The sequence below is a fragment of the Pongo abelii genome, chromosome 4 (genome assembly GCF_028885655.2).
Source record: "Pongo abelii isolate AG06213 chromosome 4, NHGRI_mPonAbe1-v2.0_pri, whole genome shotgun sequence".
NCBI lineage: Eukaryota > Metazoa > Chordata > Mammalia > Primates > Hominidae > Pongo > Pongo abelii.
In genome coordinates, this window is record NC_071989.2 from 7,516,629 (window position 1) to 7,539,640 (window position 23,012).

General features: G+C 41.5%; 1 protein-coding gene across 3 annotated transcripts in view; it reads left to right on the forward strand.

The window, feature by feature from the left end:
- The window catches only part of ADCY2 (adenylate cyclase 2), a 430,421-nt gene that overhangs the window by 102,746 nt on the left and 304,663 nt on the right, over positions 1-23,012 (forward strand). For all 3 annotated transcript variants that reach the window (XM_024247608.2, XM_054555396.2, XM_054555397.2), the window contains exon 3: positions 21,441-21,602. In XM_024247608.2, coding sequence (XP_024103376.2) covers positions 21,441-21,602 — 162 coding nt within the window. The remainder of the gene's footprint in view (positions 1-21,440; positions 21,603-23,012) is intronic.

The following is a 23,012-nucleotide window of genomic DNA, read 5'->3' on the forward strand; positions in this document are numbered from 1 at the left end:
CACAAGTATAATGTTGGCCAGAAAAAGCCAAGCATAAAAGGATATATGTTATATGAGTCCATTCATATAAATCTTAAAAACAGCCAAAATTATCCATGGTGTTTGAAATCAGAGAGTTTTTTGTTGTTGTTGTTGTTGTTGTTTTTGTTGTTGTTGTTGATGAGATGGAGTCTCGCTTTGTCTCCAGGCTGGAGAGCAGTGGCGCCATCTCAGCTCACTGTAACCTCCGCCTCCCAGGTTCAAGCAATTCTCCTGCCTCAGCTTCCCGAGTAGATGGGACTACAGGCACGCGCCACCACACCCGGCTAATTTTTGCATTTTCAGTAGAGATGGGGTTTCACCATGTTGGCCAGGATGGTCTCGAGCTCTTGACCTCATGATCCACCCATCTCGGCCTCCCAAAGTGCTGGGATTACAGGCGTGAGCCACTGTGCCTGGCCGAGTGGTTTTTTTGTAGGGTAGTTGCTGGAGGGAGAGGGGCACAAAGACAGGTTTCTGGAATGCTTGAGATATTTTGTTTCTAGGTCCTGATTATACAACTGTGTTCACTTTGTAAAATCCATCTTCCTGTGTAGTTAGAAATTTTGTACTTTTGTATTTTGATGCCACACTTTAATAAAAGGTTCACAATTGAGAGGAAAAGAGAGAAGAAAAATAAAGTGAGTTCTTTCATCATTGCTTAAGTAATAAATGAGAGTCAAAGGATATAATTTAAAGCTAACAAAGCAAATAATACATACCTATTTAGGAACAGAGCACTAAAGAAGTACATATATGTGGGTGGATATATATATATATATATATAAAATGTTACCACTAAAAAATACAAAATATATATTCTAGCTACAAATAAGTATAATGAAAAAGCAAAGAAAACTGCCCATATAGAGAAAAAACACAGTAAATACAGTATTATATACACAGTAAAATTAAGATAAACTGCTTGGCCAAGTTGGAAACTTTCAGTCATATCATTAAATGTAAATGAGCTTAACTCACTTATAAGAGAAAATTTAAAAAACTACAAAATAAAACTTAACTCTATGCTTTTTACAAGAGACTCAAAGTGATTCTGGAAGGCTAACAAAGAAGAACTCTCAGTTGTCTCCTATGTTTTGTTCCTTTCACATGCCTCATTATTGTGGGATCATTTGTGTTTGTTTTTATGCACTTACTTGCACTGTAAGAGGCTCACAGCTGATCTTGGATGTTTCTTGCCCCAGTCCTAGAATCAGCCATTTCTCCAAGGAGAGTCAAAGCTGGAAGTATTTGAACACCATTGGGTTATAATCATGAGTCCACACTGAAATAAACAAGTGATTAAATAGATAAATGAGGAGGACTGTCAACTCTTTCCTGCAGAAGAATTCCAAATAACTCATGTAGATACTCTGTTTTTAAGGAAGGAGAGCAGAACCGCTCACTCCTTAAGTATGGGCTTCACAGGGTAACTTACTACCAAAGAGTACAGTGGAAAGTGAGAGGAAAAAGGATAATTTACAGTGGAGAACTCTGACAAGCATTACCTCAGCCCATTAACCAAGGTCAACACCAACAGCAAAAACTCATGTTGACAGTGTGTCCCCATGCTATGATGTGATGAGAATGGCATTTTACCCAGGTAGTCTTTCTCCCTCAAACACAAAATCCCAGTAAAATCAGAAGAAAAAACACCAGACAACTTTCAGTAGAGGAATATTCTACAAAATAGCTTATTAGTGTTCCTCACAACTGTAAAGGTCATCAAAAACGAGGAAAGCCTGAGAAATTGTCAGGACCAGGAGGACAATCCGGAAACATGACAACTAAATGGAATGCAGTTATTTCTAATAAATATTTACATATGTGTTTCTCAGCTGTGGCCATAGAAAGTGAATGGAAAAACGTGGCACCCTGGGGAAAGGTCACTCCACACACCTAGCTCCTGCTTAAATATTCTTCCCCTTAAAGAAACTAGGATCCTTGCAGAAGTTCTTGATTTAGGTCTGAGATGAAAAAGCATTCTTTGAAAATGATCAACACAAGCTTCATCAACAGGGAGAACTGCGTCTCTGAAGTGGGTAAACACTTCTAAGTTCGTCAAGTGATTTCACAGTTGGAATGATGGTGCAGGGTTTCTGAAAACGTCTTTACGAGTGTTTTTAAGGATGACTTTCAACATCTTTTTTTTGTTCGCAAGTAACAGCTACAATTTAAATAAAAGCTTTTTTTTTTTTTTAAAAAAAAAAAAGGTCTACATTTTCTTCCTTCATTGGACTTCCTGCTGAGGCTGTTGACAAGATGTTTTGTTTAGTGCTTATTCTATTCTATGCTTCCATATGAAGCAAGAGGAATACAGAAGCCAAAGTCAAACTTGGCTGCTTTCCCTAGAGGTCCTAAGCACACATGCACAGCATGCACTCGATGGAAACACTTAAGCATGCAGAAGCGTTTCTAAAGATTAACAACCTTGAGGCATAAGACGGTGTCATTCAACAAAAGAAATTATTAAGATATTGATGCTTTTCAATCAGAATCATGGATCTTTTTCAATGTCAACTTTTTTGACATTTTTTAGTTACATTTTTAAATGGTGTAATCTGGCTTGGGAAGAAGTTTAGTTTTGATATAGAATAAAAAATCAGAAATAATTTTTAGGAAACTCAGTGGGTGAGAGACCATGAGGAATGATATTGACATAGGAGTAGATGTTTCCTCATATCCCATCAAAAAAGAATGAGATTTCCATCCCCCCTAGTAACTTCAAGTTATGTTACAAAGGAAAAAGAATGTTGCAGGGGGAAGTGAGTGGAGACTTTTGAAGAGAGAGGGCTCACTTGGCCTTGAGTCCACCTTCAGCCTTGGTTGGCCTGGAAGTCCAAGGGGCGTCCACCAGGCAGGGAGCCTGCAGGATCAGTGGATTATTTGCTTCCTCCTCCTGCCCTCAGGCTAGGTCCAGTAACAGGAGGACCCACACCCTCGTCATTTCAACACCCGGGCATCGCACTAAATGGTTCCTTCACCCAGATGCAGAGAGTCCCTTTCCTAAGCTGGGGAAATACTATTCACGGTCAATGGGAGACTTTCAACATGGCTGATCTACCTGGGAAGGAAACCAGACACAACCACGCTGTACCCTGGAAAAGGAACTAGGGTGGTGGATGAATTAAAAGCCGCTCTCTGGTCCTGATATGTGCCTTGTGCTTACAGAGCAGTGTTTACATCCACACTTCTTCAAAGACAGCAACAATGGTGAGAAAAAAGGATGTGATCCCTGATGAAAACCACACACACCAAATGCAAGTGGGACTCTGCCCTCCCTCTGCCTAAGCACACTATGCTATTTACTTGGGGGCAGTCTCCAAATTAAGGCAGGGCAGCATTAGAGGCTGTTTCCCACTGAGCCCCACATATGAGGCCAGGGAGCAGCCCCTGCTATGGGCACTTTCGTCAGCCAGTGATGACCAAACCCCTCCAGTCCAGAGAGTGGAGAAGGCATCCATCATCTCACACTGCCTTCCTCACCTTGAAGCCACCTCTTACTCCCACTGTGGACCAGGACAGAGAGGCAGGCTTCGGGCTTCCAGTTTCCTCAGCGTCACAAGGCCCTCTTCTTTGCTTCCGGCCTGATCTCTTAGCCCTGATGGCCAATGGTACCAAGAGAAAGAGGTGGGCTTAACGAAAAAGGAAATTAAATTTGGGGGTCATTCAAATATATGTTCATTAGAGATTAGTTAGTGGAATCCTCGTGTTCTGCGAATTCATGGTTTTACATTTCTCTTCCAGGATAATTTGCCCATACATTTTTCTAGCAGCTCCTTTGAAGCTTTTCAGGAAAAGTGGGAATGACCCTGATACTAATATAGCTTTTCCCAATACTGTGCTTGACACGAGTAAAATCACCCAGCGTCCTTGGATATCAGTAGAGCAAAATCGTTTCATGTGAAGAATCTCCAGCACGATGCTTTGCAGGCATCGTGCCTCTCCCTAGAAAGTTCTTCTTGAGGCAGTTGTATTGATATGGTATTGATATAATATGATAAAGCTGTTGTCCTTCTGAGTTCCTGTGGCACTCCCTGTGGATAATCCGCAACTCCTGTGCCTTTGTCAGAGCTGTTTGTCTGGTGCCTACTGCAGCCCCAGCTCCATGAGATTGAGATACATTTTCCTTTGCTCCCCTTGTATCCAGTGTGGAATGCAGAGCTGGGCACACAGAAGGTGCTTGATAAATATGGTTTAATGAATGAAGAAATGAAATGACGTTTGATCTCACTGGACTTCATCTTTACCCAGAGTATTTGTTCCTTGATTTCCCCTGAATTCATGTCAGTCTCATATAAGTGCTTTTCATTGTCAGTCTCATATAAGTGCTTTTCATTGTTCTAACACTCTCCTCTCAAGATTTTAGAAGTGCCTGAGAAGTATGCAGTGAATTAGGTATTAAATTACTTGGCCATTCAAGTGCATCACAACAGATGCAGAGGTAAATGTTTATAAGTAGAGGTGACGATGAGAAACCAATCGCTCGCACCCCTACCTCTGCGTACTCTTTCAGATGATTATTAATATATTTGAACTTTTTAAGTAAGACAGGCTTCATCTTAAAGTCATGGCAGTTTAATAACTGCATGTGAGTTTTAGGCTGAGCATAGGGGCAAGAAAGCTGCCAGACTCCCAGGTTTTGACCCACATGCTGCCGCCTGCCGTTGGGGGGATCTGGACAAGGTGCTTCACCTCTGGATTCTGTTTCCTTATCCATTAAATAGCTCATAGGACTATCGCACAGTTATGTCAGCTGTGTCGATGACTATTAACATAGAGAGGAAGAAAGCATGGCCCACGCAGCTGTGGTGAAATGGAAAAGTGTTTCAATAGTAGAGATCAGCGCCAGTGTGCATGTGGGCACTCATGCAACAAGAGCACATTGCATGGACACCTGGTTCAACCCACAGTCAAAGACAAGTCTTTAACATCATTTAACCACTTTTTAAAAAGAAGGCAGGGGTGGCATTTCAAGGAGAGAGAACAGAATGCAGGCAGGAAAGCACAGGCTTTTTCGAGAGCAGCAGACACACCCGCTCACTGTCCTGGGTTTGTCCTTTGCGGGAGTTTACCGCCGCAGAAAGCAATCAGTGAAAGGCACGTTTCGCTGAGGTTTTGGCTGTGCTCCTGATGTAGGTGTGCTCTTATGTGAAGAGCTATTTCAGCTGCCCTGGCTTCTGGGATTGAGAAAAACACCTGGTGGGCTTCCAGAAAAAATATCAGCTGAAGGCGTTCTGACTCCTAGAGCTTCATGTTGTTCCGGGTGTGGGTTAAATGTGTGCCCATGGCTACCTCTTAAATGAAGAACCTGTTTGTGAAATGACAGAGCGAAAATCCCTTAAAAACCAGAAAAATATAAAAATAAATAAAAATAAAATGGACCCAGACACAAACCCAAATATCAATGTTACAGAATCTACAATACAATATTCCTTTTGATAAAACCAATTGAGTCTGTTTCAACATCTGCCTTTTTAAAGGGATAGAATTGTGAAAATATGCAGAGTGTGAAATTTTCCCATTTCTCTAGTTAACGTTGGACTCTGGGACATAATGCCTATGAAGGCAGGAATTTATATACACCTATTAATATTTAGGTAATAGTCAAGTCATTATCACCTTAAAAATAAACACTGTTCAGCAAGAAGTACCATGTTTTCTTACTTTGAAGTGATTTCTTTGTTTCTCTCTCTTTTTTTTTTGACAGGGTCTTGCTCTGTTGCCTGGGCTGGAGTGCAGTGGTGCGATCTTGGCTGGTTGCAGAGACAGGGTTTAACTGTGTTTCCTAGGCTGGGCTTGAACTGCTGGGCTCAAAAGATCCGCCTGTCTGTACCTCCCAAAGTGCTGGGACTACAGGTGTGAGCCACCATGCCTGACCAAAAATTGCAGCCTTATTATTATTATTATTTTTTAAAGTATACTACTGCATTCAGAGGAAGAGAGGGTTTATTTATTTTTTTAAGACAGGCTCTCATTTAGTCACCCAGGCTGGAAAGGAGTACAGTGGCACCATCACAGCTTACTGCAGCCTCAGCCTCCCAGGCACAAGCGATCCTCCCACCCCCGCCTCCCGAGTAACTGGGACCACAGGCGCACACCACCATGCCTTTCTGTGGCTAATTTTTGTGTTTTTTGTAGAGATGAGGTTCCATCATGTTACCCAGGCTGGTCTCAAACTCCTGGGCTCAAGCAACTCTTCTACCTTTGCCTCCCAAAGTGCTAGGATTATAGGTGTGAGCCACCGTGCCTGGCCTGAAGTGATTTTAAAGTAATGCAAAGCCTGTTAAGGTGTGTAGTTTTTATTGGTTTTCATGATAGCAGTGATTGAATCTCATTGTTTTAAACAGCATGGTACATGTTATAAGGGTGTTATAAACCTGAAACTTAATCCTGGGTGTAAATAAGGCTTAGAAAGACCACGTCCTGTGCAAACCATGGAGTCCCATATAAATGCGAGGGAACTGCTGGTGCAGTAGGCAGTGGTGCTTTAATTATTGTCAGGCAGTGGACTTGCCCATTAGAGGCCCCATTTGCACGAACATACAGGGGAGAGCACAAGGATTCAGGCAACCATCCTCCTGATGGGTTGGAGCCGAGGACTGTGCAGGAAGATGTTATGTAATTCAAGAAAGCCCCACTGAGCCAACGCAGATGCTAAAATAATTCGTGTTCATAGCTCACGGATATGCATCTTTCCTATTGAGATTGTCCTCTTTCAGTAAGGAGAAAAGCAAACAAAGGCATTTAGAACTTGGAGGGTCTTTTTGTGGTAAGAGCCCATTCTACAATACACTGCTCCACTAGATGCTGATTTATGTCGTTGTTGAATACACAAGTATAAAACGGAGTCCCAAAACAATATTTGTTTTTAAATGAATAATTCACTCATTTTCCCTGCATGAGCTTTTCTCATCTGAAGCGCTGGCCTTTCAGATTAAATAAATTTAATGTTTCAAAAGAATATGGACATGAATATTCATAAGGACCAAAACAGTGAATATAAATAAAAGCCCTTTTATATAACATTTTATTTTTTTTTTTATGAAGACCTTACCTTTTTTTTTTCCCCCACTTCTGAAATGGTATAATTCAAAGCAATTTTCCAGGACACCATTTCTTCTACAAAGCCAACCTGTTATTGAGGGCGTGATCACTTATTTTCCAAATTGTTTCATTCATCACTATTTTCCTTTACATAAATAGAAATAAGGTAGTATTTGCCAATGGCATAATCTATTAGCCATAGATTCAGCCTAGCATGGTGCCAAACACTCAACAAAGTGTGTAAACAGTTGGAAGAATGCCAAAAATGAAGTTAAAAAAGATCATGTACCTTCAAAAATGTATAACTAGTTTTTACATGTAAAATATGCAGACTATTTTTAGATGTTTTTATATATAGGCCAGTGATTTAAAAGTTAAAAACTGTCATACATACAACACTTATGTTATTATATACTGGATAAACAAGCAGCAAAGATTCCCTTATCCCCAGTCCTTAACAGTAGGATGAAACAGCTGGCATTTGAACAGAAAAAGAAAGATAAATAACAATGAAGGCCATGGTTACCATTGCCCGAGAAAAAAATGGTTTAAGAAAAGCCAGGGCACTGTGATATTTGATTGATTAATTGTTTAGATGGAATCGTCAGTGTATTCCTAGTTAAGTAATTCCTAAGTCCAAGTGTATTGTTTTATAATACTAGCTACCTAAGTGCTGTAACTTTCTCTTTGAACACGTGGGCTTAGAATAAATCCTTGATTTAATGGCAGTGTATTGTATAATTTGTATCTGAATACTAATGAAAGTGAAATTGGAGTAATTGCGATAGAAAGGGGTAAATGTGTGATGCGTTGTTCTTTTTTGCTCTGTCGCCCAGGCTGGACTGCAGTGGCGCAATCTTGGCTCGCTACAAGCTCCGCCTCCTGGGTTCATGCCATTCTCTTGCCTCAGCCTCCCGAGTAGCTGGGACTACAGGCACCCGCCACCATGCCCGGCTAATTTTTTGTGTTTTTAGTAGAGACGGGGTTTCACCGTGTTAGCCAGGATGGTCTCGATCTCCTGACCTCGTGATCTACCTGCCTTGTTCTTGACTGATGTCTACACGCCGAGTTACAGAGGTGGGGATTTCTTCACATGCGGGAGGGCTTGTGTTCTTCTGGTGCAGATCGAAAGGGAGCCAGGCAGAGATAAAAATGGTAACAAAGCCACTTTTGTAAAAACCTAGGGTAGAAAGTTACTTACTACCTTCTGAAATAAATGATTAAAAAATCATCAAAAGATACATTATTTTCTCCTAATTATGTAACTAGAAAAAATAAGAAGGAGACACTTTCTGATAAACATAACTTTACCTGGTTGCTTCCAAATAAACTTTCTTTCTTTGCATTTGATGAGAAAGGTAATTTTTAAGGAAAAGGACCTCCTGGTGTTGGAATGAGGTGTTTTTGTTAGGGCAGATGGATTCTCAAGGTTCTGTGTATTTTGAACAACGTGAATACCCCGTGTACTGAGTGAGCTTACCTCATGGTGTTCCATTAACCTTCAGGGATTATGTAGGAATAATGTTAGACTTCAGCAGATCATGGCCTCTTTTTACTTTGCCTTATGACTTTAGGCGACTACTTAATCCCTCAGTACCTTGTTTTTCCCAATGTAAAATTAAAAAAAAACTTGCCAATAAAGCCTGCTTATAAAATATTTTCAGGTAGACAAAAGATCAATTTTAAGCTGGACAATGTTTTTTTTTCTATATACGGAGAGATATTTGTGTAATATTTCACTGTTTTCAGTTCTTCTTCTGATGTTTCTAAAGACTTTATCATACAATTCAAAGAGCTCGGGAAGCCTGGACATTATAGGTAAATGGCTACCTTAGAAACTGTGTTTACCAATTACTTTTCCAATGGGTTAACATTTTGCTTAAGTCCTTCTTTGCCAGTCACCAGCATAATTACCAATTTTAACGTTTGTGTTACAGTAGCATCTTACTTCTGACAAAAGTTATATTAGTTAGGTTTCTGCTCAGATAAAGAATACTGAATAACAAGCCCCAAATCTCAGTGGCTATTGCAATATAATTTATTTCATATTTCACACCCCCTCGTCTTCAGGTCGGCTGAGTTTGTCTGATCTCTGTTAGCCTTCTCCACAAGCTCAGCAGGAAGGATGAACTCCAGAATTTGGTTTGGGTCCAGATCTGCTCCATGTGTATTTGACCCAGGACTCAGTTGAAGAGATGTGACTTTCTGGACCACAACTGTCTCATTGTGGAAAGTCAGAGCTCCAAGATGGCTGTCTAAAATATGGACTGAGGCTTCTAAAAGCCTCAGTTCTGAACTGGCAAGGTGTCTTTGCCACCCATATTCCATTACTCAATGTGAGTCACACAGCCAGGTCTATGCTCAGGTGGGTAGGGAGCACACTTCACCTGCCAGGTTCCATGGCCAGGTGAGGAAGGAGAAGGAACTGTGGTCTGATCTGGCATTCCACCACATCTTCTACATTAGGGAACCGAGGAAAATGCAAGGAAGGGGCCATTGTGTTTTCATCCTCATGTTGGCCAAGAAAACCGCCTCCAAAAGAAGTCTTTCACAATCTGAATAGGTACTGGGGGACACAGGAGTACTATGTGGGAACGGTGCAATATTATTCCAGGCCCAAGGAACAGAGTTTGCTTTAACTATGAAGATAGAGATGATAGCCCACATTCAGTCATAAGACAGTCATTTGTTAATTATTGGTAGAAAGTTTGCAGACTTTAACTAAACAAATTAGGCTTTCAGAGAGATCCTGAAGTTAATAATGTTTGTGTTAGGGAAAAAAAGAAGGTTTGGGAAATCAATGGACAAGTTTGGAAATAGGGCTTCACTCTGGGAGACTTCAGAGATCTTAAGAGCAGGGACCTTGTTGCTATCTCTAATAGCTAAGAAAATGCATGTATATTGTAGAGTTAAAACCAGTACTGGTGAATAAATGAATGCATGCATGGTGAATGGAGAGGGAAGATGACACATATGGCATATGGATAGTCACAGCAAAAGGAGGAATCAGGATTAGGAGAAGAGGAGGAGAAATGGGGCCAAAATCCATAGCCACCGTCCTTTTGCCCAACGTAGAGGCTGAGGGTTCAGAACAGATGAAGAGCTGGAGAAGACAGTCAGCCATCTGTATTCCCTTAGGACACCCATTTTTTTTTTAATGTTATATCCTACTATTCTTTTTCTCAAGCTTTTTAAAATGCATGACATACCTCCTACCTATTTTAAATTTAAAAAAGCACAGTGAAAGTTGTTGTTTTACCTTTGATTCCATCATCAATCTCTCTAACTCTGAATAACATTTTCAGAAGAAGAATGAAAGCTACCCAGTGATTCTTGATTTGATCATTACTCTTTTGAAGCCCTGGCTTTCCATCAAAGAACATAATATGTATTCTTTTGCTTAATAATATAATATTTAAAGAAATATTTTCACATTCTATAGAGTTGATATTCTAAGCCTAAGGTAAATGTATGGTAAAGATAAAATCTTTTATACAATCTAGTCATCGACATGTTCCTGAGCTTTTATCTTGAATTATGATCATAAAAGGTTTTATTAAATAGTATAAAATGAATTTCCAAGAATTTCCAATTATGCTTTTCACCGTAAGAAAGATGGCATTCTACTTAAAATGGTCAGGTATTGAATAAGAGATATTATTTGGTGATGCAAACGGACAGTTTGGTTACCTTTTCTGAAACAAGGGCTGTCCGTCAGTAAAACTGAAGTAGCAGAATGGGGTAATGATGACACAGAGAAGGTCTGAAAAAGGCCAGAGTCTCATGTCCTCTGTAATTTTTGATGTGGTCCTTTTTCTTATTAAGTAGAAATGAAATTTAAAGGAAATATATATTTTTTCAATGGTTTTTATTTTAAAATCAACTTGGTTTGGAGGTGTCAAGAAATAGAAACTAGTAACCAAGTCAAAAGATGCATAATTATTCTTCCTAGTTCACTGATTCATTGATTTAGTCAACGTTTATTTAGCACCAGACTTTGAGTAGAACTGCATGGCAGAGCTGAATGCATGATCCTTATCTGGTTGGAATATTGGAAACTCCCCTGCAGTGGCTGTCACTATAGCAAGAGTAACTCTGATCACGGGACTCACTGACAACCCTTCGGAGCAGTGTGGATCACTGGCACAGCACCTGGGAAGCGGGGTTACCGTAGAGTCTGATTCAGTCAATTTAGGGTGGGGTCCCAGAGAGTATATTCCTAACAAGCTCCCAGGCGTGGCTAGGCTCAGGCCCAAGCACCATACTTGGTGTTAACAAAGATCTTGAGCTCCACAAAATCAAATAGGATGCAGGGTCATTGTTGTTCCAGGGAATCATGGGAAGTGCTGAGGATGCTGGTACCTCCCACTCTCTCAATGAACTGGGGAGAAAAGGGCAGATGGTGCATCTCTCCAGGTAAAAGTCATGAGACCCAGGTTAACAAATGTACAGAACATACAGTGGATGCAAAGGAATTGATTTAATTTTCATTATTTGTTCTAAGGTGGTTTTACTTACTTACAGTGTGCGTGGGTCTTTTAGTGAAGAACATGGTATGAAGAGTTGTGATACTCTGCTTTGTTACTGCAGAGAGGTTAAGATAAGCAGGGATAAAATGACTGCCATCGAGGTGCTGCCTGAGGCACTAGGGAATTAACACATGTGTGCAGCACCTGACACATGCCCTGGACTTCCATGTCGCTGAGAACCTGCCTCTGCTCAGTCAGCCTCCTTGGGGCTTCCCTACTCATAACCTTCAAGTGTTACTATGCCTGAAGTGTTTCCTTCCTTCTTTCAGCAAATCTTCATTGAGGTTTTTTAGGTGCTGGGTAGAATTCGCAGATGCAGGGACCCATCCCAACAGTGTCCTTGTCCCCATAGAGCCTGCATATGTATGGGGGAAGACAGAAGATAAAAATTTTCAAAAATATAAAAAAAATTAAAAATGTAAAAATAAACATTCTAATTGCAATAATGACATAAAGAATGTAGGGGCCGGGGCGGTGGCTCACGCCTGTAATCCCAGCATTTTGGGAGGCCAAGACGGGCGGATCACGAGGTCAGGAGATCGAGACCATCCTGGCCAACATAGTGAAACCCCGTCTCTACTAAAAATACAAAAAATTAGCCGGGTGTGGTGGCACACACCTGTGGTCCCAGCTACTCAGGAGGCTGAGGCAGGAGAATTGTTCGAACCTGGGAGACGGAGGCTGCAGTGAGCTGAGATCACACCACTGCACTCCAGCCTGGGCGGCAGGGTAAGACTCTGTCTCAAAAAAGAAAAAAAAATGTAGTGTGATTAGCAAGAAAGAAAACGAGGGGTTTTTTAGATAGGGAGATCAGGGGGATTCTCTCTGGGGAAGTGACAATTGAGTGGTAAGCTTGAATGACTAGAAACAGCCAGCCAAGGAAAGATTTGGGGAAGGACTTTGGGGCAAAAAAACAACCAGTGCAAAGGTCTTGCGGTTGCTCAGGGACCAGCAGGAGGGAGTATGAACATGGCGGTGATGGGAGTTGGTAGGATCGGAGACTGGAGATAGCACCAGGACTAGATCATGAGAGATCCTTATTGGCATGATAAGGACTTTGAATTTATTCTAAGTGTTACGGAAAATCATTGAAGGGGCCAGGCGCTGTGGCTCACACCTGTAATCCCAGCACTTTGGGAGGCTGAGGTGAGCAGATTACTTGAGGCCAGGAGTTCAAGACCAGCCTGGACAACATGGTGAAACCCCGTCTCTACCAAACATACAAACATTAGCCAGGAGTGGTGGTGCACACCTGTAATTCTAGCTATTTGGGAAGCTGAGGCAGGAGAATCATTTGAACCTGGGAGATGAAGGTTGCAGTAAACCAAGATCACGCCACCACACTCCAGCCTGGGCAGTAGAGCATGACTCTGTCAAAAAAAGAAAAAAGAAAAGAAAACCATCAGAGGGCTATAAACAGAGGAGGATTACTGTTATCAGATTTAACTTTTTAAAATATTGCTTTGACTTCTGTGTGGAAAATCCATTCTAGGGGACACTGGTGTAAGAAAGGCTATTTGGATGCTGTCGTAGGAATCCAGGGATGATCATGTGATTTGGATGATGTTGTAGCCACAGGCAGGAGGGAGTAGATGGGCTCTGGATGTTTTTGTAGGGATGGGAAGAATGAGGAAGAGAAAACTATTAAGAATAGTTCCTAGGTTTGGGGATTAGGGGTTTTATTAAATGAGATGGGAGAAAGTACAAGAAGGACAGAGATTCACTGGAGTTGGGGCATAAAATATTCCTTGTGAAAATTGCGTCCACATATTCCAGGCCTGTTTTGATAATCTAGAGTCTCTGTGTCATGTCTTCCTGTAAATAATATTAACAATTTGGTCATAAGGTCTGTGTAATCCACTATGGTATATGAATGTGGGAATTAGGAGTTAGACCTTAGAGCTGAGCCAGTGGAGCTCAGCCTGCAGCCCCATGTGAAGTTCTGTGAAGCATGGGGAAGCCAGAGTCATTGAAAAGAGAATGGAATCTAAGAGACCTGTGGAAGCATCTGGAAGCATCAAGACCTGAACTGTTGCTGAAACCTGGTCCAGAGATCCAAACCTCTGTAGAGGAGATGAGGAGATGCCAGACTGGAGACACAGTAGACCCTTTCTCTTGGTTGTATACTTGTGGGTCCGCCTGGGTCTTTGATATGGGATGAGGTGGTTTCTCAACTGAACCAGAGCTGGGATGTGATGGAATTTCAGTGGGGAAGAATATGTGGAAAATACATGTCACACACACACACACATACACACACGCACACACAGATCTGGGGAGAGAGGAGAAGGGAAAAGAAGTTAAACTTGAGAAATAGGGAATCATAAAGAGATACCCAAAGAATCTGTAACACTGACAGTTTAGCGTTAGACATTGGGATGGATGAGGTTTCCCCAATTAAACAGAAGATGCCCTTACACAGTTTGTGATATTTATATGAAAAAAACTTGTGACTCAGAGTAATCCTTATGTGAAGTATTATCAAGGAACAAGATAAGAAAATAATCATCTAGGTGAAAACATGTTTATTGTTTTGCAGATTTTGTTATCGAAAATGTTAAAGTACATTTCCACTATACAGCTTTCTAGTTATGTTTCCAGAAAGTTTAAACAATGTTCCTAATTAGTAAATGGTATCAAAGTCATCAGTATTCTCAGTCATCAATTCTTTGAGATATAGATGACATCCAATGAGAAAACATTACTTTGAACTTAGAACTTACCATTAAGAATGCTCAATTAGATTAATATGTTTAAGAATTCTAAATTTCCTTGGACTATTTTTACTAAATTTTGGCATTTCTAGTTGTATTCTGCAACAACAATGAGATACAATGTATAAGAACTATACCCCGGTACTATTGTTGGAATTCCTATGGCTTTTGGTAAAATCTGTCTTTGAAAATTAAGTTACTACTGTAAATACTATGGTATTTCTAATTTCTTAGATATTTTGGAGAGAAAAATGGTATTAATTGCTCTGCCTTTGGTTATAAAATACATTATGTTCACTGAGATGTTATTTCCTTTAATGTTACTAGCCTAACAAAAATAGGAAGTATTTCTCTGATGGTGTGTTCTCCACAGAACCACTGTGCTTTCTGTAGCTAATCTTGATTAGCTTGCTGATTCTGCTTGCTTATACATTCCAGGGAAGAATGCAACAAATGGAAACACTCCATTCATATATTAGAGTTGAGTGTCATTTGAAAGAGAAAACCAGAAGCTTCATCTTTTAATCTATGATTGGCATATTTGGGAATATTTTGGCCTGTCATTGCACTCTGAAAGAAATACTGAGCCACACTGTGAAAGTCCATGGGCCTTGAAGCAGAGGCCTGAGACAGAGTGGAACCCTAATAGACCTGATGTGTGTAGAATCAAGTCAGGACCTATCCATGACTCTGGTCTACATTTGCTTAAGCTGTACCTCAACTCTTCTCCATTTTCATAGTAATTTTATGTCCAAAAAGTAAAAATAGAATATTTCTATCAAATTAGTTTGGACTTATAAATTGTAGGTAACCTTGATATTATAGACACTTACCTTTCATGTCTGACTCAGGAATGGAACATGGGATGTGAAGTGGGCAGAAAATACTTGAGATCTAAACCCTGGTTTCATTACAGCATAAACCTGATGTTATGGGTTGAATTGTGTTCTCCAAGAAAGATATATTGAAGTCCTAGCCCGCAGTACTCGTGAATGTGACCTTATTTGAAAATAGGGTCTTTGCAGATGTCATCAGGTTAAGATGAGGTCATACTGGATTTAGGCTCAGTCCCAAATCCAATGACTGGGGTCTTTATAGCAAGAGGGAAATTTGGACAGAGATACATGGAGAAGAGAACGCTGTGCGGAGGCACAGACACATGGGAGCAAGGCCATATAAGATGGCAGTGGAATGATCAGAGGTTGCTCAGGATTGGTGGGAGCCACCAGAATCTGCAATAGATTCTTCCTTAGAGCCTCCAGGAGGAACCAACCCTGCTGACACCTTGATTTTAAATTTTTAGCCTCCCAACTGTGAGAGAAAAGTTTTTTGTCGTTTAAAGCCACCCACTTTGTGGTAATTTGTTACAGCAGTCTTCAAGAAGCTAATGAACTTGACGCATGATCTGAAGAAGCCATAAAATCATTGGAGCAGCTCGTCTTCCAAGTCCTATGCTTTCTGCAGCCTGCCTTTGAAGAGATGGATTAAATGGTCCCTTCCACTCTACTGTTGTTTGACTGCACAATTATGACACTGCCTCTTAAAAAATTCAGCTCAGAATCTCATTAGCACAAGGAGCTCTTACTGCACACTCACCCAGGGGGTTATGCCCACCCTCTAGAAAGAAGATGAGCTTGAGCTTGGTTCCACAAAAGAGCTTTCTTCATGAAAAAGTGGTGACAGTGTTCATGTTCTCCTTCCCTAGTGAGTTTTTGTTGTATCAAACTCTTCAAAAGTGGCCTTCTTTGGAAGATCTTATGTTTTGGGGAAGGCAGGAGCAGATGTGCTTAGTCAAGAGAGTTGAGTGGGGGACTTGCAAGGGGCCAACTTCTCTGGGCTGAGAACACGGGCTGCCCAAACTGAGGCTGCTCCTGATTCAACCCAGTATCTGCTGTTGCCTGCCATAGGCATCTGACAAATGTCTGTCCAGTTGAGTGTTTCAGTGTAATTGATCTACTAAATAGAGAAATGGTAATTTGAAAATTAGCATGTCTATAGCTAATGGCGAGTCCAGTTGGAACAAGGAGGATGTTGGAATGTTTTTAGAGATGCATTTGGTGAGTAGATGCTAATGAGGTGGTCACGGCTTGGTTCATATTAGGATGTATAATAGTCTTTCCTGCACACAGCAAATATTCATGAAGCATCTACCATATGTGAGGTACTGTCCTGGGCATTGGGGTCTTGGCTATGAGTGAATCAAGTTCCTGGTTTTGTCACTATGCTTACCCGTGTCAGGGTAGAAAATTAACAAATAAATGGGGACTTTAAATGCTGTGAATAAGTAAAGCCAATGAAGAGGACTAGAGGGTGTGGGTGGAGGCAGGGGAGGGTTTTCCATTTCGTGCAGGTGGTCTGAGGCAAGCTACAGGAGGTTTTCATCCAAGGGAGAAACACATGAGACCTGTGCATTCAGAATCATGCATCTGGCAGTGGAATGCTGTCTGGGTTAGAGAAAGGATGGTGTTGGAGCAAGGAAGAACTGAAGGAGCATTACTGCAGCAGTTAGACAAGGGCTCCCATCCTGCCAGGAGGGAGAGCATCAGTGGGGAAATACTAGAGTCAAAGATGGTGCACCCATCTTTGGAATATTTTGCAGCTAGTAAAAAGTAAATAATGTATTTGTGATTATAGACCTGGAAAGAGGCCCGTGATGTATAGTTAATTGAAAAAATGCAAATGGCAGGGTATTATATATAAAAGCACCCAATTTTTATAAATATGACATCAGTAAGACATCCCATGAGTGCGGGTATGTGTTTCTGTAAACTTGGTATCAGTCAGGACCAGCTGAACTGTGCTTAGGAATTCCGGGCTTAACATCACAAAGGATTGTCAACCACTCACATGAACACAGGTTTGTGTGGGTCAGCTGAGAGACTGTGCTGCTCAGTCTGGGTCTGGGGACCCAGACTGGGAGAAGCCTCAACTCCGTGTTTCCATGGTTGCCAAGGAGGCAAGAGGACATGGCTAACAGTGCATGAGCTTTTAAAGTTTCCACTCGCCCCTCACCTAACTGAAATGACAATAGTGAAATGCAATTATATTACATGCCCAGAAGGAAGAAAGCAATAGTTATTTGTAAAGAGTCCTGATGGTTACCCGAGGCTTGGAGAAAGGCATGGAGTGGACACGAAGGAGGAAGGGTACACACTCTGTTTCCTTTGTTTGAAGCAGTGCAAAGAGGGAAAGAGGATAGAACTGTATTTCCTAACAAACAGAAATGCCAGGAACCAGCTCAGTGAGGTCAGGATGGAGAGAAGCAGACAGACAGAGACAACCCACTGGTCTGGAATCCTAAAATGAGAAGACCTGTTTTTGAGTGTGGGTGTGAGGAGAGAATTTTCAAAGGTGGATTTCAAGGATTTGCACCTGGGTTATTGGAGACAGAGCCATTATGGGCAGACTTGGGTTATCCTGCAAGACAAATAGGTTTAAGAACATAAAGAAGCTCTTGGTTGATTTGAAACTTGTGGAGCTTGAGATGCAAGTAGAAGATACATAGGAAGATAGGCATGTCTTGCAAAAGGCAAGTGCAGAGCTGGAGTTAAGAGACACACTTGAAACTGTTTTATTGGAATGAGTGCTGATGCCTCAGCTATTGGGCAAACTTCGGGTTTCTGCGCAGGATCACAGGAATGAGATCCCTTGCTCTGCCCTCTTTAGCCTCTAGACAGAGGTGCATCTAAGGGGAATGTCATCCATGGGGAATGTCCCCATGGTAACATGGAAACCCAAGAGATAGTGTTCGACTCTCTGGAGCTTTTTACCCACACATTCTTTACATGTGCCAAATCCATTTTAGTTTTACATATGGCCCTATTTGAAGTTGCATTGGAAAGCAGGCTTAAAAAAAATGAGAACTCTTTGAGATTAATAAGAAGTGAAGAACATTCTCCCTGTGGGACTCAAAGCTGCAGTTGAGTTTCTTCCTCCCTGTCCCGCCTGCCGAACACCCCCCAAGCACCACTAGCCAAACTCCTGAAATGCTACCACGGAAACCTCTGATTTGATTTAATGCAATTTGCGCAATTGACCCTTGAAAATTAATTTTGCCATCTCATAATGAATACTTAACAGGGACTCCTGTATTCGGAAAACTGAAGATCTGTTTTCCATTTGGTTCTTGTGGATAAGCCTTCCACAGACGTCCATTTCAAGGCTTGAAATATTTGCAGAAGTATATTTTAATGGAGATGGTATTAGAATTTTAAAGTTATCCAAAATTAAGCTACTCAAAAGTTATGATAATTTTAAAGAAATGCTAAAGGTTTTTGCATAGAAGCAATATGTAATCATAAAAGAGAGGTTCTCTTTTGTAATTGTCAACTCTGGTACCTGAAATTATTCATTTAATACCTGTTATGGGATATAAGATTTTACATAAATGTTATGTGTAGAAAAAACAGTATCTTAATCAAACATACTTTCTGTAAATTAGGAGGGCAATACAGAGATTCCAAAGTAAATTTCATTTGCTCAATAAGCTATAAATACACAACAATTGATTTTCCCGTTCCTAAAGAAACTTTTCTGATAGCTCAGTGGTTCTCAGTCAGATTCGCTGGAGACCTGGGAAGGGATCTGCACAGCACACCACCAGTGTGTGCTGGTGGTAGCTCTTAGTGGTTTTGGAAGATGATTTTGGGGCTAGAACTCATGCATGTTCCTTCCTTGGGAAGATGAAGTGAGGGAGGTTCCCCAGCCTGCTGTGTAGATAGAGCATCGCTTACTACTAGTCCCTCCAAAGGCATGCCTGATATGTCTTCCCAGCCAAACTTTGCATTTTTATACATAAACGGTCTAAGACAATAGTTTTTGCCTTGGTTTCACATCCCAAATATGGAATGGAACAAGTGGAATGCATATGATGCTAAATAATAATGCTTTACTGAAAAAACCTTCAGAGTCTTTATTTTTAAAGAGGTGAAAGAAAAAATATTTACCAGAGAAAAATATTGCTATGGCAATGTGTTCCCCCACAGTTTTTGGCCTGAGGGCCCTTTTAAATATAGATTGAATGGGAGGAGACGGGGGCATGAAGCAGATGGTCCATGCCCAATCTGGGCTTCCTGATGAGGATTCCGGGTCATTTTTCCCACTCACAGTGGGTTTCTCCTGGCTGTCGTCCCGAGACGGCTGGACTCACAAGAATTAGAGAAGGTGCTTCAGAGTCCACCCCGTTGTCTCCTCACAGTGAGAGCAGGTGCCCTTCTCTCAGGACACAGACTGTGAGATGACAGCTGCATGCATGACCATCTCTTCTGCTGGGCCCTGAGGGCCCTGAGAGCTGGGGCTCTGTCCTGCACCCTCCACCTCCAGAACCTGGCTGCATTCACAGGAGCTTCACACAGGCTTGCAGAATGAATGCTTCTTCAGGTCGGAGTGCCTTAACAAGCATTCATTCAGCAAGCCTATTCCAAAAAGCTTGGAGTGCCAAATCGAAGAGTGCCTTTTCAGGACCCACGTTTATTTTTAGACTATGTCTCCTTAATCTTTCCTGTGCTCTTTTGTGTATGACAATTACACAAATACAGCTGATCAGACACCACCCTGGAATAGTGAAGTGGTGACAGATGGTTCTTTTCAGGTTGTAATACGTGGTGCAGATTCCCAGGAGAGAAGACGCCTGGTTTTCTCCCAGGCTTCCCTCTTTAAATCCGTCGGGAGCCCAGCTCATTGCCCACATTCTTCTCAGGAGCTCACATCCAGACTTGGTACCAGAAGCGCTGGCATGATTGCACCACGTCCTTCCAGCTGTGCAGCGCTTGAGCGTCCCCTTCAGGTGACACAGATCACACTGTGAAAGTGGGGCATGCTTTCCTTAGCTTCCCTTCTGCTTGGAGTCAAGAGCTGCATGGGAAGCTGGCCACATGTCCCATTCCCTGTTTCCCTGACCTCAGTCCCTTCCAACTGGATTGTTCACCTTTTGTCCTTTTTGATGTTCTTCTCTCTCTGCTCCTTTTGTAATGAAAATGATCTTTTTTTATTACCTACTAAACCATTTTCTTTTTCATGCCAAACATTTCTTTGAGAGGTTTCATGTTGATTGTTTTGATTAAGCTGAAATTCACACAACATAAATTACCCAATTTAAGGTGGCATTTCCAATGTTGTGCAACCAACACCTCATCTGGTTTCAGAGAAGTTTTCATCATCCCCGAAGGAAACTGTGCACCTAGTCAGCAGCTACTCTCCGTTCCCCAGCCAGTCCCCTTCCCCCAGCTCCTGGCAACCCCCAATCTGCTTTCCATCCCTATGGGTTTACTTATTCTGGATATTTGATGTAAATGGAATCATACACTATGAGGTCTTTTGCCCAGATTTTGTTCACTTAGCATGTTTTTGAGGTTCTCCTGTATGGTAGCATGCATTCACATCTTGCTCCATGTTAAGGCTGAATAATAGTCTATTGTGTGGATATACCACATATTGTTTATTCATCCTGTGATAAACATTTGTGTTTCCACCTTGGGGTTGCTTGCTAGGAAAATGATGTTATGAAATGGGTGTACATTTATCTGTTTCAGTACCTGTTTTCAATTCTGTTGGAAATATACACAGGAGTAGAACTGCTGTGTATGTTTAACTTCTTGAGGAATTGCCACTCTGAGTTCCCCGGCAGCTGAGCCATCCACGGCTGTTTTATTTTGTTTGTTACATACCTGTGCTCTCAGCATCTGCTTTCACTAACTCCCCATGATGACGCCTGACCCTCCTCCATGGGTCTCCACCCTGTCCACCCCTGTCCCCAATGATGCCTGTCCCTCGTCTGTGGGTCTCCCTTTGCAGTTTGCTAGGTCACTTCAAGAATCCTCAGTGCATGTTCTAAAGCAAAGATACAGAACCCTGATAGTTTAGGACCAGCTTTGCATCCATACTCATGGAGTGGTTTGGATACCAAAGTGAAGTCCCAAAATTTTTAAAACAAACTTTTCTCCATCACAACGATTAGTCTGTTATTGTAATCCAGTGGACTTATTTGCATCGACTGCCCTATTTTGTCCATAGATTATTTCTAAAATGAGCACGTCTCATGCTGTTCTATGCAGCCTTTAATGGGATCGAACCAGGAGGCCCTTAGAAACCAGAATATTTGGTGACTCTTATTGTTCTTCTTCTCTGCCCGTAGGTATCGTTCTTCCTCTTCATCATCTTCGTGGTGTACACCATGCTACCCTTCAACATGCGAGATGCCATCATTGCCAGTGTCCTCACCTCCTCCTCCCACACCATCGTGCTTAGCGTCTGCCTGTCTGCAACACCGGGAGGCAAGGAGCACCTGGTCTGGCAGGTGGGTGCACCTCCACATCCGTGGAGAATGACTTTCCACATCCCACCAGGGGGTGAGGCAGGTGCTGCTGGCCCATTCAGGGTGTATGTAGTGTGGTACCTGCAGCTGTTCCCTTTCTGCCCCTTGAGGCTGACCGCCTGTAACACTGAGGAGCCAGCCCCACTCCACTGCCATTAGTGGGATCCACAGTCACTTAGCAGTTAGCAACTGTAAAAGTAATGTTAGCAGGAAAGTTGGATGTGACAATTCTATTTTGCAATTGCTGGGTGGTGGTATGATTTTGATGATCAAAAGGTGTTCTTACATGTTATAATTCAATACTCATATTTATAGTAAAGTAACTTATACGATTAATTTCATAGTTTGTTCCCACCTTTGCTCTACCTTGATATTCAAAACTGTCTTTACAAAGATAAACATTTTCTTCATTTTAAAATTTTCTGTCAGGTCTATGAGCATTAAAAAAATAAAGTAATTCTTTAAAATGCTACAACAACAAATTTTGCCTTACTAATAAATAGCATTTCAAAGAAGCCATTCTATTTAATTAGTTACAAGCATTTTAAATGCTGTTTGATTTCTAATTATGTACACCTATAAACATGAGGGTGATTTGGAGCTATTCTTAACATTCTCTGTTTTACCTATTAAAAGCACGTTTAATTTGCTCTGTGGAGATCAACTGCAACAAATGCAGCCATGACATAAAATGCAGTGGGGCTGAGAAAATTGCAGTTGTGACAGCACTGTGCCATTCTAAAGGAACTTTAGGCACAGGTCACCTAAGCCCTGCTGGGTCTGAGAAACCAGTTTTTCTTTCACTTGATGTGCTATTTCATTTGGAAACTTGAGGTGGAAGTGAAGGCTCACTCTTGGGTCTATAGTAGTCTCTCTCAGTTGGAAAGCTTTCTGGGGATCACTTTTTTCAATGCTTATTTCCTACTGCTTATCACATCACATTCATTAAGAGTAGCCAGGAAAACCTGCATTCATTAGGCATCTTTTGTCCACACTGACTGTAGAGGCAGTGGCCTCTAATTTTACACAGTGGGCTAGAGTTTCACTATGGCTTGTTTGGATATTACTAAGAAGCGTCCACTCCCAGGAAGAAGAGGAAGGCCATATGGCTCCTCTCTGCATTGCCTTTGACACATGCTAGGAACCAGCACCACCTGAGACAGACAGAGGCCAGCCAGTAACTAATCCAATGAGAGAATGAAGGTGGGTGTTTTATGTTTATTTTAAAATATTTAAATGACAAAGGTGGTATGTATTCAAGGTGTGCAACATTACGATTTGCTATATGTATGCATTGTGTAATTGTTGTCACATTCAGATTAATGAACACATCTATCACCACCCATGCTGTACATTACATCCCCAGCATTTATTCATCTTATCACAGAAAGC